Raw genomic sequence first — 20,664 nt, forward strand, 5'->3', positions numbered from 1 at the left:
AATTGTAAGACGAAATGGATTTAAAATAAAAAAATACTACCAAGTAAAAGGGTCATGGTTATATAATCTTTCATAGCGTTATATTTAATTAACTTAGTATCATTTCTTTACACTAACTTTTTCATTGTACAAAAAATATTTCTAATCTGCGAAACTAAAAATATGTCATTCAAAATGCTTCTTTGCACTTAAAATGCATATATTAAATAGTAAATTATAGGTTACATAGGCGAAATATTTCTTTATCATTTTTGTATTAATCTTCGTCAGCACATGAAATTATTGGCTGAATGAGATTAACATATTTATTAATAAAACGAAATTCAAAGATATTGTATTCCTGTAATTCGAAAAAAACTCACGAGTAAGAATAAGCAACAAAAACAGATTAGTTATGGATGTATAAGCGAAGAATATGTAGCCCAATTTCTGTGAATTAATCTAGCGTACGACCTATCCGATAATCAATAATTTCGGAAATAATAAATAACGTAATAATAATATAGAAAGAAATAATTTAGTTTTAGTACATATAACAATTAATTATCGTTTACTTTCCGTTCCTGCAGACTGTACTTTCAGAAGTTAATTGGCTTGTCATATTCCTAGTGTATCAGAGTGATCACTTTATACATAGTGATTGAAAATAGGTCTAAAAGCTTCAAAGGTGTCAGCTGACAAATAAGCTATACATTCACGCCATTTAAATTTTTACACCAATAACCAGTGTATTCATGTCTTAAAGTCCACGCCCTGATTTTTCGTACTACTTTGTAAACTGTCTATTGTTCATCAACGCAGTAAATTCGATCGCCGATTACTAAGTCACAGCCAACTCTTGCTGGTACAGTGTTACACTTACTTCTTTTGTCATAATAAACTAATGTGTATTTTTTCCTTATTATCGTTTTTCATGCCGCTTGCTTGTTGGCATTTAGATATTTTCATCAATTTTATTATTACAGAGCGTTAAAGACTAAGTTTAAACCTTATTAGAATGAAAAAGCTCAAAGGCTTAATGATTCGAGTATCTCGTTCGAGCAATAATTTCACTATAACAACGAGTCATGCCTCTCAAATCTGGACTACCTTTCAAACTTACCATTAATTCTTCATTGACTTTTAAAAAATCTATACATTTATGTAGACATGTTGAATATCAAAGTGTTAAAATACATCATGCATGAAGCAGAGATAAAACGAAATAAAGTTCCGTTAGCGGTGTTCTGGACACATTTCCGAATAAAATTTTGATGAAAAATAATGAACGTCGTCGCTAAGTAAAATCTATATTTACTATTTCAATTATAAATATTTTATTTAATACGTAAGCCCCACTGCTATCGGAGATGCAATGTCTTTAATTATGGAAATATTATAAGCGCGTATCTGACAAAAATTTATAATGTGCATTTACGTTTATATTTGAATATTTCTTAGCTAATCTAATGATACTCATGCCCATAATTTTTATACGTATTGTAAAAATGGAAATAAAAAAAATATAGTTGAAACTCACCTGCGATTCCGCTGAACATCTTTAATGTTTCTTATTATTACCACAAAACCTAAACACTGTTAGGATATAATTGAGCGGAATAAAATAATTGTCCACCAAAGAAATGAGATTCTCAATTTACGTAGTAAGGGAGCGATTTAAAATTAACCTTCTCGTCAGAGCCGCACACACTTTACTGACTTAGTCTCAAATGAGATTCAGGAAAACTCGGTTTAAACTACCGAATGACATAAGAGCCCACTGCGGCAGTGATCGAATAATCGACCGTATTTTTAAAAATGACGTCATACGTACGCTGTGCGTTCTGATAATGCATTAAAGTTTCTGTTAGTACCAAAACAACTTTTAAATAAAACTTGTTATTTAGGATACACAAAAGAAAACTATAAGGTCTTCTTTTACTTGTTTTAAATTGATTTTATTTGTATAAATATTTATTTACGTTACATATGTTCTTTTAAGGATTTTATAAATATGTTTAAAGTTTCACCAACTCATATTTGATGCCATAGTTACGTTTTAACCTATTAACCACTTATAACCAAGCAGCTCTCGTATGTTGTTACGGTAAATTTATGAAGAAATGCTGTAATCTAATTTATAAGACAATTTACAATTATAAAATTCTATGGTTTTACTATGGTTTCGATATTATGTTACATGAATTTGGTTTTATTAACAATAATATTTCCTTTTTAAATTTATGACATTCACTATAACTTAAAGCATTATATTCTTCCTTCTCTTTTCCCTTTTTTCCCATTTACATTGTATTTTAAAAATATAATTGCTTTAAAATTCCAGTTTAAAAAAAATTATTAAATCTCGTTAAAATTTTAAACACTTATTAATTTTAATTGTCATGTGAGTGGCACAAAAATCTAAAACCAAGCCATGAAATTCAAAAAAAAATGTGTTGCATAGCAACCGTATCTTGACAACAAAACAAACGTCGTCGATATGTCGGTGAGAGTATGAAAATGTTAAGTCTTACAATTAGTTATTAACTTGTGATGTCGAAGGAAAATTCTAACTTGCGTCTTTTAGGTTCTCCAGTTAACCTTTCATATAGAAGTAAGAAAAAAGATGATAGAAAGAATATAAGGAATCGGCCGCGATCTGCCCTGCAAAGTTCTTGTCTTTCATTGGTAATTTAAATTAAGATATGCATTTTAGCCTTCCTTATTGGAATTTAATAGTAAGATTGTTTTTTAAAAATTACAAATGTAACTCTAAAAACAATGATTGCGACCATCGTCATCACTATTTTAAGGAAGTCCACTGTTGAATATAGGTCATAAAGAGGTGGATCAATGAAATGCTTACTTGTTAGCAAAAAGCTCTAAAGCTTTTACACTTGTTTTCAAACACTGCATGAAATGATCATTCTGAAAGATGTATTTTTTATGTATAAAAATGTAATAGGCCAATAAATTTTGGTAGTATGAGGTTTCCAAGGATAAATAGTAAACAATATTTCATTTTAAAAATAACATTATTTATTATATCTTAGACCTTTGATTTTAAGATAGGGTCTACCATATATTAATTAATGGCAAAAATATAATTATATTATGCATAATTAATTATAGATAATTATTCTCTTTAAAGATTTTATACCAAATAATTTATCACCATCTATCATATAGGAAGTTTACACAAACATAAGTAAATATCTAATGAAAAGTTACCCCATATCTACTAAGTATTTATCCAATTAGTAATGTATTCTTTTTTAACATCAACTTAATATCATGATACTGTTCTTGACCATGCTGGTAATTTGTTCATTTAAAATCAACTTTGTTTAATATTGTTTTCATTAAAGAAAATATAACTTATGATTAGATTCTCTCAAAAATCTGCTTTACCATGCAACACTCTGATCTGAACTTGAATGTAATTTCAGTCAATTAATTTTTTATAGCCTAAGTAACTCTCCCAGGCCTATAATGTGAAATACACCTGTTATTCATGAGCTGATATTGTCTGTTGCTAAATAAGATATTTACCCCACAAATGTTTAAAACTATTGCATTGTGTCAATAGTTATTAAATACATGTATTAACATAATTGGTACACAGCCAGGGTTTACTTCGGGAGGAGGTCCATAAACATGAAGTAGTAACCAAAATAGCTTAGCAGATTGGCAAGCTGAAGTGGCATTATGTAGACCACATAGCGGTTTAAACAGATGGATGCTGGAGCCATTAGGTTCTGGAGTGGACACCACAGACCAACAAGCCTAGCATGAGATACCATGTGATAATGATGACATTGTTATTATATGATTCTTGGAGAAGCTAGATGTAGCCGCTTCCAATGAGTATTAATGGAAGTCTATGCAGAAGACCTAAGTGTAGCAATGGAGATACTATGGCTAAAATGATTGATAATAAAATTCATTTAATTTTTTTATATATTAATTTGAAGGTATACAATAAATATTTTTATTTTGTTTCTCAGGAATGTAATGAGAGATTCAAACGACCATTTTCTGCTGACACAAAAGAACGAGCTCCATCTACTAGAAGTTTTTTAAATTCTTTCAGTGCAGATTTGTTACAGTCTTACAACAGTAAACATTTCCTATATAAATAGATTTATTATTAATTAATATTTTAAATATTAATTTTTTAATATATATTTCAGATAATTCATCAAATTTAAAGGTAGTTCCACCAACAACTGATTTGCTTGGTGATACAAAACCATATGGAAACTTTACAGCGAGAAGAAATAAAGACTTTAGCAGTAATGCTTCTGATTATGGATCTGAAGATACTTTTATTAGTTTAGGTACTAAAATCAAAACAAAAGCTCAAACAGCACCTAAAAATAAAAATATTAAACCCGTTAAATACAGGAATATGATTAAAAGAGGACGTAAAGTAGAAGAACCGTCTAACGCCGATAGAGTGAATCTAAATTATGGCTTAGAAATTACAATTACAGAGAGAGCACAAGTACATTCACCTTGCAGAAGTAAAGACAATGTCTTTCATAGAAGTGCATCGCCTACAATGAAAAATAAAACATACGAATCATACTTCGTTTCGTTTGATAATAGCAATAAATGTGATAATTATACAGACAAGTTATTTGATACAGAAGATAAACAATTTGACGTAGAACCTTATTCAAGTAAAGCGAAATTAACTAAACAGCAATTATCTTTAGTTGAAGAAGAATCCACACAAGACCCTGAAAGCATTTCATCAAATAATTTAAAGTCTCTGATGACCTCGTTAAATGATACCAATGAAAATGTTAAAAATAAACAAGGTAATTTTGCAGTCAGTGATCTAACAGACGTAGAAAAAGATTACGCTCACTTAAGATGCTCACCAAACATTTCAAACGAATCTAGAACGTACAGAAATTTTTATGATGACTTTGATCCCAATAACGAAGATATGTTTAAAAATAATTTCTCCAGTACTGTTATACATACTGACTCTTCATCCAAAGATTCTGGTTATCCTGATAGTGTTATAAAAGATGACAGAATATATTCACAAAACTTTTCTCTCCCGTCCACGATGTTAAAGAAATCTAATTCTGATAATAGATTGCAAGACCAACCCAAAAGTTTAGATAGTGCATCAACTGTGAGCAATGATAACAATTATCACAAAACTTATCCACTCGATAAGAAATGGACGGAACCTTTAAATCATAGTCGTTTATTGTACAAAGATTTCTTTTTGAAGAAAGAAGGACATATTGCACTACCGCCAAACAATTCTCCCGACCGACAAGACGAAAGCACGAAAACTGAAAATAAAATAAGTATAGATACAAACGATGAGACTAAGAGTTTTGAATATCCTACATATTTACTAAACAGTACTACCAAAGCGTATACATCAAAGGTCATTGAAGACTACAAAAGAGAAATAGAAGCTATAAACAATTTACATGAACTCACCCTTAAAGATATTAAAACAGAAGCGATTTCACCAACTCCAATGAATATCGATGTTATATTCGAACATAACAACAGTCATTTTGAGGAAAAATATGATTCTATTGAAAGCTCACAAAAGAGTTCCGACAACAGTGACACAATTGTTAAAGACAAAAATTCTTTAGATAATAATAAAGCAGATACTTCAAAAGTAAACACAAAGGACCTTATTAGGAATTATTTCAAAGTTAAACACGACTATCCAAAGATCACTAAAGAAAATGTTATTAAAAACCTTAGAAAATACGAGAAGAAGATAAATAATTTCAAAACTGAAAATGCTTCTAGTTCTAAATCAGACTGTAAGAATAATAGAAGTGTTATTACTAAATCTCCCCAAGACAATATGAAGTATCAGACTCCTAAAAGCATATTTACAAATAAAATTCCCCTTAGCTCTAGAATAGAGAGCGTTCAAAATGATAAAGACGTTGATTCCTGGATGTCGTTAACAGTTCCTTCGCCCAGGACCATAGACGTAGTTACTACAGAACATACAGCGACTCCTGAAGAAAATACTGAAGAAGAAAATGAAATAATTACGCCTGTAAGAACAGGAAACGATCTTGTTCAAAAAGAAACACCAGTAGATCCAACCAGTACCATAGATGAACCTAAACCTAAAGAATTAGATTCGAAATCAACAGTCTTGGATATTTATTCAATGTTAAAAGAAATAGAAAGCTATGGTGACAATCCAGTTGCGACTACACCTAATGAGGATATAACAGAGAAGGTGGCAAAAGAAGAAGAAAGGTCTGCTTCAACTCCAAAGGATAATTTTATGTACGTAAATCGACAAATTTAAACTTTCCAATAACGCGTTGTTGACTAATAAACTATATGTATTTAATAAATTTCAGGGAAATATTTGAATTCTTGGAAAAAGTTGAAAAAAGTGCAAACGATGCATTGTCGGTCGTGACCAACTCAACACCACTAACAACACCAAAGTGAGTTTTTGTAGAGATAAAAATGTATATTGATTACGTAGTTTGCTCCTACATTTTTGTAATGCACTAAAACTTCCCCTTTTAAACATAGAAACTAAGGAGTTGTAGGGTCGTTTGAAGAAATTCTCCCCGATGCCTGATAAAAGCGATTGTCTGCATTACAACACGAACTTTTGCGCGTAATAGCAATCTGTGGTTTGTTGCCTCTTGGACATTTTTAACAGAAATGCTATCAGCCAAGGTCTTTTTCGGAGATCTTTATCCTGTAAATCCTTAACGATACATGGTATTTGATCTGGCAAATCTAGACAAATTACTAAGACTTGGTTGGGATCGACTAGGTGTAGCTTTCGTAGTATTGTCTTTATCGTACAGTGCTTATATTGTTGCGTAGTACCTAACTAAACGTTTCACTCTTGCATACTTCTCCCGACGTGTCAGATCAAATGCCGGATATTATTTTTGACAATAAGTTTAAGTTATTTTATAACCGGTGCTGCCTATCATTTTTACAGCTGATAGACGTCCACTGCAAGTCATAGGCCTTCTCAAATCGGTAGATCCGGCAGCGCAAAGCCTGCCAGTCATGATGAAGATCTTTAGGGTATTCCTATGCCTTGTTGTGGGCATATATTGGCTGATATGATGATGATAAACACATATATTTATTAAACATTGAAATAGCCAGTGGGCATATATCATCCCAAGGTGTCTTCTATTCTACGAAGTCATTTACCACGCATTCATAGTGCACAAAAACATTTTTTACAGTTTTTATTCATTACCTGGCAATGGATGCTTTCTGAACATTTCAACAAAATTTAGTTACGTTGATTGCAGGTTGGAGGTTCTTCTGAAGTTACCACATACGGAATTGGCTCAGAGACTTGTGACATCTTCTCTACAGTTAGAAGAACGTTCCTGTTGCATAGCCCTTCTACAGGAAAGCCTTGCGAATCACAAACAACAGGCAATATTTTGTTTATTTTTTATCCTGTCAACCACTACGTATCTAAAAACTAATCAATATTTCCTTTGTCTACGTCATAACTTGTAAACAAAGATTGTTTTTCATTATAAAAAAAAATCACTGGTACTTTCTAGAAGTTTCTCATGAAAAAATTATTACAATTTTTTAGGTTTCTAAACTTGAACAAATAAAAAAAATACTATTGAAAATTTTATGCGTTTGACAGTTCGTTAAGAACTTTGAGCGTTTGACAGGTCGCCTTGAACTTTGCAATCTCGTCAGTTCGCTTTGAAGTTAGCGCGTTTGACAGTTCGCTACGAAGTTTGCGCGGTTGACAGTTCGCACGGTGTAAATTTGTAATGTCGTATAGCAGGTGCATGTATTAGTATTTAACGATTACAAAACTAAGTAATTTATTTTTAAAATGTTAATTTGAGTTGAGACAGGTAGTTGGTAATAAATCTCTATTTTAGATGATCACAAAGGTGAACAATCTAGAGAAACAATCACAACGTAACGTGATGAAAGTAAAGCAAGAATGCGAGGAAACAATCAAACGGCATCAGAATTTTATAGACCAGGTATGAAGCAATTCATATAAAGACTTTTTTTTGATCCAAGTCGAAATTTTCGTTTCGAAAAAAGTGCTTTTTTGATATTTATGTATTTAATTACGTTTAAACGTTGGCCATTGTGAAATATATATTTTTTAAACTTAAACGAGAGTGTAAGATGAATAAATATAATAACTACTAGTGCGTATGAAACGGCAAATTGCAGTATACTCTTAAAATAGTATTTTTTTGTGATTTATCTATTAGTAACTAATTGAAGTGGCCTTCATTACGTCTGTGTGAAAAAAGCGATGTTTATGCCTCTAATTCTCTGCTTTCTGGTGAATCGAACTGAAAGAACATATTCTAATTTGATAATAATTCTTCCTACCTGTATCAGAGTTTTTATTACAAACAAAAATGAAATATTTTATTAACCAATCGACATAGGCATGGGCATCGTCATGTGACATGTCAGCATCTTTTGTAGTGCTACCAAAACCGCTATGCCGCGCCTAAGGAAAGCGAGGTGAGGTGGGGGTCAAGTAAAAGAAGAAAGCATTGACGGCGGACTGACTAAGGCTAACGCTCATGCTGTACCGCGGTATAGCGGTTCCGGTAGAACCTTACTATAAATATAAAAAAAAAAATATTTTTAATTTCTTTTTTAATGGCAAATGTCATTTGCCGGTTTGCATTTATGATATTTATTTAATATATAAATAGTGGCATGAACGCTGCTGGAATGGAACAGCCAAAACCCTTCCTCCCTTATCTTGCTCCGCGTATACCTATGACGTGGTACAGCGGTTTCGGTAACATTATAATTCATTTCTATTTAATAATTATTTGCTGTTATAAAAGCTAATTAACGACAAGAAGACGTTAAACCATCGCATAGAGCAGTTAGTTGATGAAAGACGAAGTCTAGAAGACCGCTGGAAGAGATCTGTGCAAACGCTAGAAGAGCGCTACAAGTTAGAGCTTCGTAACCAACACGACAAGATGGCCGCCGCTCAACAGGTGACTATTTAAATACGCATACAACTTTAGTTATATTTAATATATTATATAGTGTATTATTATAGTGTGTAAATTATTGTATTATATCTGTATTATAAATAATCTGTACTATGTACGAACATTAATTTTCAACATTTTTTTTATGATCGCTTGCTCTATTTTCCTTATTAACAAAGTCCATTCATTGGTTTCCTAGAAAAAAATCGTCATTTTCAATGAGATCGTCCTTTGAACTTCATCTACTATTTCAACTGATTTATTTTTATTTCTCATGCTGATGCACAATAAACATTAAATAAATAAATAGATTGTGATGAGCACTGGTAGTACATCGGTAGAGGACTGATAGTTCTAAGATGGTTGCAGGTTCGATTCGTGGGATACAATCTTAAATAATTCACATTTTGTGCATTGATTACATAGAACTGCCACTGCTCACCAACAAGTTTCCAGAGGATAGATAGCAGCGTTCTGCGTACCATAATACCACACTGCGATCTCCAATCTGCCTGCAAAGTGTGGCTATTATCCTTATATATCCCTTCATAGATATCTTTGAGATATACTCATGCCTTGCAATGGACGTCTATGGACTGAAACGACGATTGATTGTCATTTTAAAAGGAATTTATATTTGTTTATGTATTTATTGTAGATTATAACACTGCAATTAGTAGCAAATTTTTAATAGCAGTATTGTTAAATGCTTTCTGCTTTAAAATCATTTTATATTTTAACTGTTTTATTTAACACGACCAACGAAACCAAACGAAAATACTTTTTGATAACGAAACGAGTCAAAGGCGTTGACATTTTGTAAAATTTATCATTCTCTTTTATAGATGATCTACGTATATTTTTTTTTTTTTTTTTTATTTAATGACCCCCGCTATTGGGGGCCTCTCGTTCCCCTATCTTGAGTGGGACAGGGACTTAATCTTTTAATATAATTTTTTCACAGAATTTTTATTGTCTTTCTCTTCTATCGTTCTTCACATAATCTTTCAGTCTTGTCTATCTTTCATGTTACATTTCGTCTTTCTTTCTCATTCGCTCTATTCTTCTGACATTCTTCCCTTTTTTCTCCTTTTTACATTTATAATTTTAATTTCATTTAACATTGTTTAACATTGATCTTATACTATTATTTTACATTTTTGTTCTTCTAGCTTTTTATTTTGTTTTATATTTTTTATACAATGTTTGTTTTGTTTCTGTCGATGGCTTTTTTTGCGATTTCTCGACATAGGGATAAAAATGTCTTTTTATTTTCGCCACTGATCAGGGAGGGTATTGTCTCCTCCCTGACTTGAATTCCAGACCGGCACTCGAAGCCGAGATCTATGTATATTACGAGTAATTGCAATTTAATTATATTCACAAATTGTTAATAATAGTTTCGACCTGAACAAAGCCATTTTGTATATTTTGTATATTTTTAATGTTCATTTTTTAAACGATTATTTAACACTGTTTATAAAATTGCACGTCATCACGTTCTACATTACAGTTGGCTAGGCAACGATGGGTCAAGCAGAAAGCAGAGAAAATAAAGGTGAGATAGTACTATTATAAAATTTCCTTTCATCTCTTATAACTCCTTTCTAAATAAGCAGGGTATTGGTGACAGCTTGTTAGAACCTACCTCGAAATATAATATCATCATATCATCATTTTCTTTCATTCATCACACGTCCACCACTGTTCAGAGGCATTCCCCATAGATCCAGCATATTCCGATAACCTTAAGATCGTAAGTCCAACTTGTAGATAGAAGTCTTGCGCTGCTCTTGTCAGTCTATGGTCTCTACAGTACCTGGCGATAAATATTGCACATCGAACTTTGGAAAGAGACAATCGGCTAATTTCGGTTTAGTAGAGCGATATCTCTGTCCCACACTACCTATGTGACGTTTTGTCAGTCGTGTCTGTCGATGTGTAATATTTATCGCCGGGTATTGTACTCCAAAATCTGACAGCACCAGTAGTGAATGGCCTGCCCAATTCTACTTCAAATTGCCAATCCGCTAGGCTAAAGGTCACGTTCGCTCATCCGCGGTTTGAAGTTTAAAGAAACTCCGAGCATTACTTCTCTGATGTTGTTGAGCGACTATCAGCTAAATATAGTACAGACCTATACATTCACCACTTTAATGCTAGTCGTCAATGTCAGCGGTGCATCGATAAGGGGAATTCCTCAGAAATATAATTCTTTATATAAATCGGTATAAATATGGGCGAAGCTCGAATGAATGTACACACTTTATCTTCAAACTTCATGTTGTTATTACCTCCAAGACCTACCGGCCCTAGGATGGTTTCCACAACCAATCACCAAGCCTTTATCCGAGAGAAGACTTGTGTCAATAGAAATATTACAAGTCTAATTAAAACTGTTCCAGGAGCTCACTGTCAAAGGTTTAGAAGGAGAACTAAGAGAAATGGCAGATCGGCAACAAAAAGAAGTATCAGATTTAAAAATGTCACATGCTGAACAAATGGGTAAAGTTCAGGCGAAGCATGCCAACGAACTGGAAGAATTGAGAAGGAGATTAGAAAATGAGAAAGAAGAAGCACTAGTGAAAGAGAGGCAATTAGCAAGTCAAAGGTGATTTAAATTCTAATTGTTTACTCTCTGTCCGTCGAACTAAATCTTAATATTTTTCAAAAAAATTCTATATAGGAAAATCCCATGCATGGAATATTGCTAGATTTTTTAAACTTCTGATTTTCCCTATATGTTTGGTATAGATAATAATATTTTGAAAGTCTTTAAAAATATGTAAAAGATACAATCTACATCAGACTTGGGTCGTCCACTTTTGGGCAAATGCAGGTGGCCTTTTAGATTTCTAATAAAACCGATAACAGCCTGCATCCAGCGTTTTTCGACTTGCTGAAAACCTCGTCTGTCTACTTTTGAAATCATAAATACAGACTATCTATTTATAAATGGATTCGTCAAGAGCGAATATGGATCGAATTGAAAAATAGTAACAATAATATTAGCCAGCGAAATCTATGAAAATAACTAGAGTTAATTAAATAATGATTAATATTATAGCAATAGGAATAAAGGATGTAGACAAACTTTTATGAAAATAATGGCAATGTCTTTAAATCGTTTTGTAAATTTTACAATTTTTATAGACATCATGGCAATATCCAACTATAAACTCATGGTTAGTGTTAGTTTTTTTATATACGCAAAAGCGATATCGAAATATGTCACTGTAAGCAACCGTTTGAATTTTTTTAGGTATGGAAATGTAGTAAATGAATTAATCAAGTTCTCAAAATTTTATATACAATATTCAAGGCAATGTCGAAAGAGAACTTACGTTACCCTTTCTATTTTATTAGACACCATGAAAATATTTTATTACAGACTCAATGCTGGTATTAATTTTTTTGATGGCAATATCGGAATAGGTTACCGTTAAATTACCGTTTGGATTTTCTTACGTATGGAAGCGCAATGAATAACTTATGCCAGTTTTAAAATTTTATATTATAGCATTTTTAATTTTATAGCATTGTGACTTAAGCGAATTTTGATTTTTTTTAAAAAAAATGATAAATTTGAAATTGAAAATGATAGAGTTTTATGTAAAAATTTTCAGACTTGAAAAGCAGATTCTAGAAATAGAGTTGACTTATCAAGAGCAACGGACGCGACTAGTTAGCGAGCTGCGCGCGGAGAGTGAACGTGCTGCTGAGCAGTTGACAGAGAAAGAGAAGGAGCAACGGAATAACTTTGGTAGAGTATGAACTAAATAATAGCATATCTGTTGAGTTGAGTTTTATTTATTTCGGGTACTTCCGTAGGACAATGCGTTTACTTGCAACTCGTACAACCCTAGCTTAGACAGCTTAGCTTATCACTCGAAGGATCATGGAGCGTCCAGTTCAGCGATTTAAGATCTGGTGATGAGAGGTCATAACACATTTAAATCTTAAAATCAAAGGCTTAAAGGGACAATACCAAAGTATGTGTTCTCCAGTATTTAACTTTTCTACAGTTATTATCAATTTAGTTTAGTTAAAAATGTTACAACACGCGTTGCTGGAACATAAAAATATTTATTTTAAAAGGTAATGTAAAGTTAAAGAATGCGTTTAAAATTGCAGAAAGATGGAAAGAGGAACAAGAGAAGTTGATTGAAAAGAAATACTCTGAGTTGGAGAAAGAAATTGCAGCGGAGAGAGAAAGGATGCAGGTAATGTTCGATTTAAGAGATTAGTTATACTTGATGACAACCATTCGTCGCATACGCTTAGCAAGCTCGGCTAATTTCGGCTTCGTAGAGCGTTATCTCCGTCGCACGAAATACAAACAGTGTGTGGGACAGAGATAGTGCTCTACGAAACCGAAATTAGCCGATTGTGTCTTTCCAAAGGACGATGTACTGTACTGTACTGTACTGTATGTATATATATATATATATATGGTGACTGCAATATATGTATGTATATATGTACATAATGTATTAGATTTTTAATCACAAAATGTTTATATATCAAGAAGCCATACTAGATAGTAACATACCATCAAATCTCTGAACAGTTGTGCCTATTTTAATTGAAATATGTTTCGATTTATTTTTGGTCTTACTACACCATTGTTATAAAAAATGTGATACTGCGCAGGATTTATAATCGCAAAAATCTGTGTTGCACTGTTTTGTCAAAAACGACAACGAAACTACTCTACTTTTGTCTATCTTGAAAAATTTCATCTAGGATCTATTAAAACGGAAACGCGCCGAACTAGAAGAAGAATACGAACAGCATAAAAAGGAGTTTGAAGCGCAGCAACAGATAATACTAAAGAAGAAGATCGAAGATATATCGGCTCAGCACAAGTTGGAGAGGGACAGAGAGATTGAGAAGGCGATAGAGAGTATGGAAGCGGAAGCGCAGGCGGGAAGAAAAGAGTTACAGGAGGCTTTGAGGTATGAATCCAGTGGCGTACCTAGAACTTTTGCCGCCCGGGGCGATCTCCAGTTTGCCGCCCTTTCTATTATATGTCAATCAAAATATAAATAATAAAAAATACAAACTTTTCAAAAGAAATGACATTTATTAACTGACATCAAAAAATTATAGTTAGGAAAAATTGCCGAACAAAGTCGTAAAGATCCTTTTACGAATTCAACGAATTTTAATGAATACGATAAAATAAAATTATTATCTTGTTCTTGAATTAGAATCCAAAATTTACACTAAAATGCATTTATATACACCGAGGAATAATATTCGAAATCATAAAGTTAATCATAATTTATATAAATCAAATATTAAACTTATAATAATTATTTATTATTCAAGAAAGAAAATAAATTTGAAATGAAAAAGTTGCTTTTTACAACTATAAGTAAATATAAAAAATGCCGCCCCAAGGTAAGTGCCGCCCGGTGCGGGCCGCACCCACCGCCCCCCCCTAGGTACGCCACTGTATGAATCTATTTCACTTTGAATACAACATATATATTTAAATGAATAGTTTAATCTTTAAGGCGTAATCTTTTTAGTACATATATATGGTAATTTCAGCTGTAGAAGACCAACATAGATTCCTAATAGCACTGGTTGGAAGAGATCTCTTTCTCATTTCTTCGGAAGACTTTGAGGCGGTCGGGTCTCATTATTTCAGCCGTAGGAGGGCAACAACACAGATCACCTTTTCATGTGTTATTTTATTCGACATACTTTTTTATGCCTTAATTCTCGAGTGCCACTATTCCGTTTCACCAATTCATGGTATTACTTTATTGAAAATGTTTTTTCCATTACATATATTTAATTATGCAACATTATTTATTTTGGTATAAATATAATCTGCTTCATTGGCAGGAGAAACAAGGAGCAGTATGAGATAGAGTTGCGGGAGTTGGGAGAGACTGAGCAGGCTACACTGAAACGATACCAAGACGCACAGGCAAGAGTGCGACAGACGGAAGACCGATGTATGTTATAATTTTTTTATTGCAACTCAGGAGAAAGAGAGAGTGAGATGGATAGCGTGAGAGCGAGAGAAAATTATAATATGTTATGTTATATATCTATATAAAAAACAAGTTATTTACATCAAAAGTAAAATATATAAAGTAGAAATATCAATAATAACTAATTGAGACACAAGCACATGTTAAACCACAAGTAATTTTTTAAATATAATAACGATATCTTTATGATCTATGTCGCAAATGAATAAATTAGACAATTCATCACCATTTGAGGTGTAGGGCGTTCGCTGCTGGACAAAGTCTTCCTTCGTAGATTCCCCCTGTCTTACTCCGACCTTCATAAGTTTGTCTGTCCATCTTATGTGTTAGAAGTCTTACGCTGCGCTTGCCGTTTCGTGGTCTCTGCTCCAGAAATCTTAAGGCCCCAGCGGCCCGTTATACACCAATACCTCACTTCGCGTTGTGGTTACGTTACAAAAAAACACGACGCAAATTGAAACGCCGCAAAGTGAATTAAGATTTTCTATAGCAAACCATGTAAAGATCAGAGATAGGTTCCAGGGTCACGAAAATACTACTTTTTAAAAAGAAAATTGAACAAAGTAAACATTTAAAAACAAAAATAATGTAATTCTGCCAATAAATAAATTGAATAATATTTACCTTTTTTGTAACCAGAAACAACACGTAAAAATTTATATAAATTTATTATTCTCTTTTAAAAAAGCACAACACACTACGTAATTGAAACCTAACTCTTAAATTTAGCAAAACAAAGTGAAAATAAAACTTTATTCAAATAATGTTCATTTTTGGTTAGAAAGAAAATCCCCGAGTTTTGATAGCATGACGCAATTGGAAACAAAAGTGTTGCCATCTTTTAAAATAAAAAATAAAATTTAAAAAAAAATTAAAGACTCGAACCCAAAACGAGGCAACCTCGAAAATATAACGACGCACAGTGAAAATTAGTAATAATAAAGCAGCGACGGAAACTTCGAAAAAAACGCAAAACTAAACGACGCAAAGCGAGGTATTGGTGTACTATTTTTCTTCTTTTCAACCGTTAGACGCGCATTGAAAGGTATATGTCTCCCCAAAATATGGCCACATTGACTGTTCTTGCGCTACTCGCACCCAAAGCCTTCGCGCGGATTGAACTAAGTCGACAGTTCACCTAGTCCACCTTGCCACTTATGATAGAACCCGTCGGGCTCAATGGCCGTCGGTTGGACGAGCGTTGTGCCCCGCCCACTGCCACTTGAGACTGGCAATTCTCTGACCTACGTCAGTGACCTGGGTTCTTCTGCGGATCTCCCACATTTCTGATTCAGTCAGCAAAGCCTCCATTGCTCGCTGAGTGACTTTGATTACATAATTACTAATAAATATTCCTAAAAAAGATTGCAGAGCTAAAATGCAAATGGTCTATTGGTACTACGTCATGTACCAACCTAACCTTACTTTTAATATTATGCAATTTATATTAGAGTATTAGTAGACAACCCCACGCCCATGCGTGAGCCACAAGTGCACTCACAGTTGGTTTGTAATTCGCTCGCTGCTAGATCTTCACTAGTGAGCGAGGTAGTCCAGCGGTATAAGACAGAGACTTGCAATCGTAGGTCGCAGTTTAAACGACCTAAGTAAACATATAGGATAAAAGCTTTGTGGACTGTTGATCGTGTTGAAGTCACATTAAAAATATCTTCATCAAATGCCATCGATAAATATTTAGAATAATCATCATACGTCCATATGTCATAGTTATTCTGAGGGACCTAGAAGCTTGTTATTTATCATTAGAAATTACAGCTCAGAGGTAGAGGACTACGACTTAAGATCGTATGTCCCAGGTTCAATACCCGGGATACAATCTTGCATAATTCACAGTTTGTGCATTAATTATATATGATTATCACTGATCACAAACAAGTTTTTAGAGGATGGGCAGCAGCGTTATCTGCGTACCATAATACCAAACTGCGATCGCCAAACCGCCTGACATGCGTGGCGATTACCGCCCCCCCCCCCCCCTCATAGGTATCTTTGGGAAAGACCTATGTCTTGCAGTGGGCGTCTATGGACTGAATCGACTAACATGCAATAATAATTATTTTATTATGTTACTGTAATGTATATATGTAATTTTATTCTCTCAGGAGGGAGTATGAAAAAGAAATATTTCAACATCGCTGAATATTTTTTTTGTTCGCTTTGCCTTAAAGGTGGCCTATTTCTGACATAGAGTATATTTACACCCGTGTATCATATTTCCAGTATTCAGATAAAGAAATATGCCAATGACTTCATATTAGAACAATTTTTTTTTCGTTATAGGCGCCGAATTGGAAGTAACCATTGGAAAACTGGAATCACGAAATAAAGTACTCACAGAGGTATTAAACGTTTTAATATCATGTTTCAATTTGACTAAATTATAGTCAAATCTTTACAGTATGATTAGTTTTAGATGTAAACGCTCTAAAATTGTAAATTTTTACTTCATTTGCTGTTAATTAATGTGTGGTACACCCTATCCTAATATCAATGGTTTCAAAAATAATGAAGAAATAACGTAATAAAAATAAAACTAGAAATATAATTTTCAAAATTCGGATACATATTAACATCAATTATTGTTTACTGTCACATTCCAATAGAAATAATAAATTAATAATATATTTGAACTGTCAAACGCGTAAAATTCAAATCGACCTGTCAAACGCGCAAAGTTCAAAGCGAGCTGTCGAATGCGCAATGTTCAAAGCGAACTGTCAAATGCGCAAAGTTCAAAGCGAACTTGTCATATGCGCAAAATTCAAAGCAAGCTATCAAATGTACAAATTTCAATAGTATTACACAATTATATTACCTGATAGACTTCTATTTTTTACCTGTTTTTGTTAGAAAAAGAATTTTGAATGAAATAGGCTAAGCAGTTCTAAAGTTATAGCATGACCAATGGAAACATTATTTTCTTTTAATGTAAAATGTTTTAGCTTATAACTTAGCGATACATTTAAAGTTTTCACAACTGTAACCAATTACACTGTATAGATTTGCGGATTCCAAATCTAACAAAGTCAGTTACGAATAGACAATAATTTAACAGAAAAACAACCAGTTGGAAGCTCAAACGGAAGAGGTGAGAAAGAATTGTGATGAGACGTGGAGATGCAAATTGGATGCTCTGAACAAGGAAATGGAGGACTTGAAGCGAACACACGACGAGCAGATGCATCAGCTATATGCCAAGTAAATCTTTATTTATTTATACATATTTTATTCCTATGCCATCATTTACAGTGGCCACTTGTGTTCTAATTGAGCTTCCTTATAATGGATTCCTTCAACATAAAGTTACAAGAGTTCCAAACGCCGTTATCTGAGAGGTACTACGATATTTTATTTTTATTAATCAGTATTCTTATGCATACTGACGAGATTATATTACATGCATCGACTATGTATGTCGTTATATTTTCTACGCGACAATTTTCTCAAAGCTGTCCTCTGTAACTATTTCTTAAGTCTTGAGTTTTCTTCTATCAAAATGAGGAAATCATCAATAATTAATTACTGTTATAGTGTTTCCAAATGTTGGAAAAGATACAGGATTCTTACTGGGGTAGCGTGAACAATGCATACGCTGGGACTGGCTGTCCAAAATCTGCTATTTTGGGCAGTATAGTGTGAGGGACTACGACAAAAAAATTCGCAATATATATAGTTATCGAAATGCCTCGTATCGCGCAGCTGGCGATCAGCTAATGGGTTTCAGTGAGTAGGAACTCCACAAAACCCTGTCCTTCCTCCAGAGGTACCTTAAACATCCAGAGATCTCTTCTTGCCAGATACAGGACCCAATTCATTAGCCGATGATGAATGACATGGTTCTAGTACATATTAAGATTTTCGGATATTGATATTGCAAGGTTCCTATAGATACATTTCTTTACCTGTTAAGTAAAGAGGATGTTTTATTGTGTATATTTTGGGAATCGAATCAACAACCGATACTTTAAAGCATGATCCTTGCAACTTGCCTAAGCAATATGTACTTATAATCACTTATTTAGGGTCAAAGTGGCCGTCGCTAGAAAAGACTCTGCCATACAAGCTTTGACAAGAGAAGTGTCAAAGTACCAGGAGAAGATAACTATGTTGGAGCAGAAGCTGCAACAGCAGAGAAAAGATTTTTTGAAGCAGAAGTGATATTTCTCATTTTAAAATATTACGTTTATATTGTCACATTATTTTTTTAAAGAGACTAACGGCGGGTTTAAGAAAACATGCTTATGGTCATGTGTCTATTTTGTACATAGACTATAGAACCGAACTGATTAGTGCCTAATGCTTTTGCCTTTTACTTGTTTAATTGTAAATATGACAACACCCTCATTTTCAAGCCAATGTCTGTTATGTGAATTTTTTGCATATTTCAAAATTGCGGAAAGTCTTATAACTAAATTTCCGATAAATGATTCTAGCATTTAATTTCCCTTCATTTTTCTAATATCTCATGGTTTTTTAATTGATCGGAGCTGTACAAATAGCAGCGCTTTTTTCTATCAGTATTATTTTTCTCTTATAGTCGTTCACTTACTTGACTATATTGATAAAAAATTGTATTTAAACTATTATTTAAAAAGAATGTTTTACAAAATTTGTAGGTTAAAAAAATATTTACTTATTCTACTATTTTATTAATTATCTGTATTGATTATTTTTTCCAAATCGTGATATCAACTTTTATTGCAGATAAATAAATTAGGTTTATTTTTAAATTTGGGAAGACTGCTTTCTAGTGTTCGTGTAAAACTGTGCTATGTTTATTTTCAGCTTTAACGTATTTGTTAAATTTTAAAATGGCTATTTAATTTCTATGTATTTTTAATATTCCATATTGATGTGATGTTCAGCAATAAATAAAAGTATTTTTTACTCTGTAGAGTTGTTTTATTTTGAAAAATGTATTCCATGGTCGTTGTTTGATTTATTCTCTCATGACATAATAGGTATAACCTATAATCGCTGTGTGTACGCAAACCGAAGATCTCTTGTTGAGAGCTTTCTTCAAGTGAGAAGGAAAAAAGAAATGTGTAAATTCCATAATGTCTAACTTTTTACAAAAGGTCAAAAACTGACGACTACTTTGCTTTAGCGGAATTAAAAAAAATATGAGTTCTAGTGAATAGATTACTAAGTGTATAAAGTATGTTTATATTTTAAATATTGTATCTATTTAATGCAAAAAATATTAAAATACAATGTTCTCATCAGGTCTGACGAAAATATAATTTTTATTTCCAAACTGGGAATATATTGTCAAGATTCAACCTGCGTAACAGAAATGTATTAAATATATGTTTTGTTCCGTTTTTGAATTATTTTTAAACATGGAAATGTCCTGATTGACAACGAGTTAGTTCTTCCAATTCACCTCTAGATGTCGCTGTACTGTTAAACTAAATCAAACATATTTATTCTTTACAGTTTGAAAAAGATAAACATGGAATTGTAAGGTAAGTTGTTAAAATTAAAATGATCATCTTACGTTTGAATTTAAGTTCATCTGTATTTCGAAAATACCTTTAAAATGAATGTAAGAAATTTATATTTTTTGTTACTTGTTTAGTACTGAAAAATACTTATCATATTGGTAGTCATTTGTTTGATGACTGCAAATGTTATATTGTATT

General features: G+C 32.7%; 2 protein-coding genes across 2 annotated transcripts in view; one reads left to right on the top strand and one right to left on the bottom strand.

The window, feature by feature from the left end:
* LOC137933153 (perilipin-4-like) overlaps positions 1–1,754 on the bottom strand; it is a 52,133-nt gene extending 50,379 nt beyond the window's left edge. The window contains exon 1 of the mRNA XM_068776962.1: positions 1,520–1,754. Coding sequence (XP_068633063.1) covers positions 1,520–1,538 — 19 coding nt within the window. The 5' untranslated portion in view covers positions 1,539–1,754. The remainder of the gene's footprint in view (positions 1–1,519) is intronic.
* Positions 1,755–2,482: 728 nt separating this feature from the next.
* Positions 2,483–19,522, top strand: dila (dilatory). Its single transcript, XM_068777106.1, has 16 exons — positions 2,483–2,667; positions 3,987–4,098; positions 4,173–6,276; positions 6,354–6,443; positions 7,284–7,413; positions 7,887–7,994; positions 8,832–8,990; positions 10,501–10,545; positions 11,393–11,598; positions 12,614–12,750; positions 13,122–13,210; positions 13,734–13,945; positions 14,847–14,959; positions 17,300–17,358; positions 18,075–18,217; positions 19,042–19,522. Exons 1-16 carry the CDS (start codon positions 2,533–2,535, stop codon positions 19,175–19,177), a joined length of 3,978 nt encoding a protein of 1,325 aa, XP_068633207.1. The 5' UTR covers positions 2,483–2,532; the 3' UTR covers positions 19,178–19,522.
* Positions 19,523–20,664: the final 1,142 nt, after the last annotated feature.

Source organism: Battus philenor, unplaced genomic scaffold (assembly GCF_028537555.1).
Source record: "Battus philenor isolate CCGP_79_NKW_IND1 unplaced genomic scaffold, ilBatPhil1.0.hap1 SCAF_13, whole genome shotgun sequence".
Classification (NCBI taxonomy): domain Eukaryota; kingdom Metazoa; phylum Arthropoda; class Insecta; order Lepidoptera; family Papilionidae; genus Battus; species Battus philenor.